At 47.9% G+C, this 2,654-nt stretch overlaps 1 protein-coding gene across 1 annotated transcript; it reads right to left on the bottom strand.

The window, feature by feature from the left end:
* Positions 1–1,234: 1,234 nt before the first annotated feature.
* Positions 1,235–2,404, bottom strand: LOC106297134. The gene is made up of 2 exons (XM_013733416.1): positions 2,132–2,404; positions 1,235–2,044 (listed from the first exon to the last, which is right to left on the bottom strand). Exons 1-2 carry the CDS (start codon positions 2,402–2,404, stop codon positions 1,235–1,237), a joined length of 1,083 nt encoding a protein of 360 aa, XP_013588870.1.
* Positions 2,405–2,654: the final 250 nt, after the last annotated feature.

Genomic DNA, 2,654 nt, shown 5'->3' on the forward strand with positions numbered 1-2,654 from the left:
AATTGTCGTTTCCGTAGGGAGCGGTGGGGGAATCTGGTATCTGGTTGATCGTCCAGCGGTTGTGGGTTGAGCTCTTTCCGATTCCTTGGCCAGTTGTAAGGCTTTGTTGATGATCTCTTGTGGTGTCCTCGATCTGTTCTGGAAGATATGTTGATTTCGAGGGCACCAGATCGTTTAGCATATCCAGGGAAAGAGGTAGCAGGGGACTCCATAGCTTGTCATGTGAGAGATTCGTTAAATGGTGAGGTCTTGGGTTCGAGTAACGCCAAGCGCACCAACAACCTAATTATGGAGTCAGTGAGGGCTCATAAGTGAGGGGTTGTCGTCGGTGCCCTGCAGGGCAAGCCTGGGGTCCACAGGGCCGGTAGTTCCCACGGGGCAGGTTGTTACAATAAAAGGTCGACTTTTTATGTGATAACCTGTACCGCGGACCTAGGCTCACAGCCCTGCAGGGGCACCGACCCTAAGCCCTCACATGTTGACCCTCACTGATTCCCCCATGTAGGTTATTGATGCGCTTGGCGTTCCTCAAACCCAAGACCTCACCCTTTAACAACACTCCCACGGGACAAGTTGTCACCAATTGACCTACAGATCAATTGGTGACAATTCGTCATGTAGGAGTGTTGTTAAAGGGTGAGGTCTTGGGTTCGAGGAATGCCAAGCGCATCAATAACCTACATGGGGAAGTCAGTGAGGGCTCACATGTGATGGGTTAGGGTTGGTGTCCTGCAAGGCTATGAGCCGGGTTCCGAGTGAGCGGGACGGGTTGTCACAATAAAAGTCGCAGATCAATTCGTGATAGCTTGTCCTGTGGGAGAGTTGTTAAAGGGTGAGGTCTTGAGTTCGAGTAACGCCAGGCGCATTAAAAACCTACATGGGAGAGTCAGTGAAGACTCAGATGTGAGAGGTTGGAGTCGGTGCCCTGCAGGGCCAGCCTGGAGTCCACGGGACGGGTGCGGTCCACGGGACATGGACAGGTTGTTACAGTTGAGTTAAACTAAATATAAACTATGAAATTGGGACATATTTCATAATTGAAATCATAATAATTTTATCTGACAATTGGTATAGCGTCAATCTAGATTAATTAATTTACCAAAGTCCAAACAAATTCGTGACTATACAGGTGTTATCCGTTTTTTTTTTGGTGAAATGTTAAATTTATATTAAGAAGAGGAAAAACGTTTATGTACATAAAGAATCATATGAATGTAACTAGCTACTGAGAGCTCTACTCTAACCAAGGGGCCCCTAAACCATCTTTGAAATAGTCCCAGAAGTTTTGGTTTCTCAAAATAGCGAGTGGAGCTGATCCTGTTTCTGATTGTCTTCTCAATAAGTGTCGACAGCTGAGCCACTGACTTGAGCTTTCCTTTGTGCCTCCTATCGTTCTTTCCTTCCATAGATAGTAGATTGTAGTCTGAAACACCAACCTCAGCAAGATAAAGGAAAACTTTTCATATTTGTACTCCACAAGCCGTGTGAGGGTTGTCTCCCAGTCTGGGTCAGCATTAGCTTCCAGTAGATCTCCCACAACTGCTAGCCATACCGTGAAGGTGTAGGGACAAGCGAAGAAGAGATGGTCTCTGGGCTCGTTTGGTTCACCACAGAACACGCACCCTTGCACTACACCCCACTGCATCATTCGCGGACCTATTGCTAGTCTGTCGCAAATTTCAAGCCAAGTAATGAAGCTAAACCGTGGCACTCCCTGAGCGAACCAGACAACTTTACTCCACTCATGTCTTTCTCTACATTCCCGAACCTGCTCCCATGTTTTGAAGGAGGAGAACCTGTTGTTATACTCCCCAGGCCCAGCTTTCCAAAGCACCACATCTTCCACATTACCAGCAGCTGGAGCCTGCGTATTACTAATAGTCGCAATGATCTGCTGCAGGTTGAGGTCCCGGCACCTACGAAACTGCCAACCAGACTCATTTGCAACATCAGCCACCTTAGCAAACCGCTCAACTCCCAATCTTTGAGGCCCACTATCCCCAACAATGTCGATGAGTCGACCCAAAGGAAGCCAGATGTCCAACTAGAACAAGGTGCTTTGACCATTCTTGACTTGTACTTTGATAAACTGAGAGGCTAGAGGTCGCAACCGCAGGAGCTTCCGCCACACCCAAGAGCCTTTAGTCGACTCACTGATATCCCAGAATGAGCCATTGTTCCACAGATTTTGCTTCACCCAAGCCACCCAAAGAGACCCCGATGTGGTGAAAATTTTCCAAATGAGTTTTAGCGCAAAAACCTTCGAAATGTCTGCCAACCGTCTGAGCCCTAACACCCCCTTACTCCTTAGGAGTACAGACGTCCTCCCACGACACCTTTGCCTTCCCATGACAGCTCGGGGAGCCACTCCGTAGGAAGGACGAGCACAAACTCTCAATTTCATCAAGGCACCCTTTTGGTAAAAAAAACGCTGAGCTCCAGAAGTTTGATGTGCTGTAGATCACAGATTGAATAAGCTGCAACCAGCCTGCAAAGGACAGGTACTTGCTTGTTCAGCTTTGTAACCAACTTTTGATCTTTTCCACCAGTGGTTCATAGTCCTTACGGTTCAGAGTCTTAGTAGTAAGTGGCAATCCTGGATATTTAGCTGGTAGAGCAGAGACAGAGAACCCTAGCGCGGTCGCCTCCTGCTC

The sequence above is a fragment of the Brassica oleracea genome, chromosome C6 (genome assembly GCF_000695525.1).
Source record: "Brassica oleracea var. oleracea cultivar TO1000 chromosome C6, BOL, whole genome shotgun sequence".
Taxonomy (NCBI): Eukaryota; Viridiplantae; Streptophyta; class Magnoliopsida; order Brassicales; family Brassicaceae; genus Brassica; species Brassica oleracea.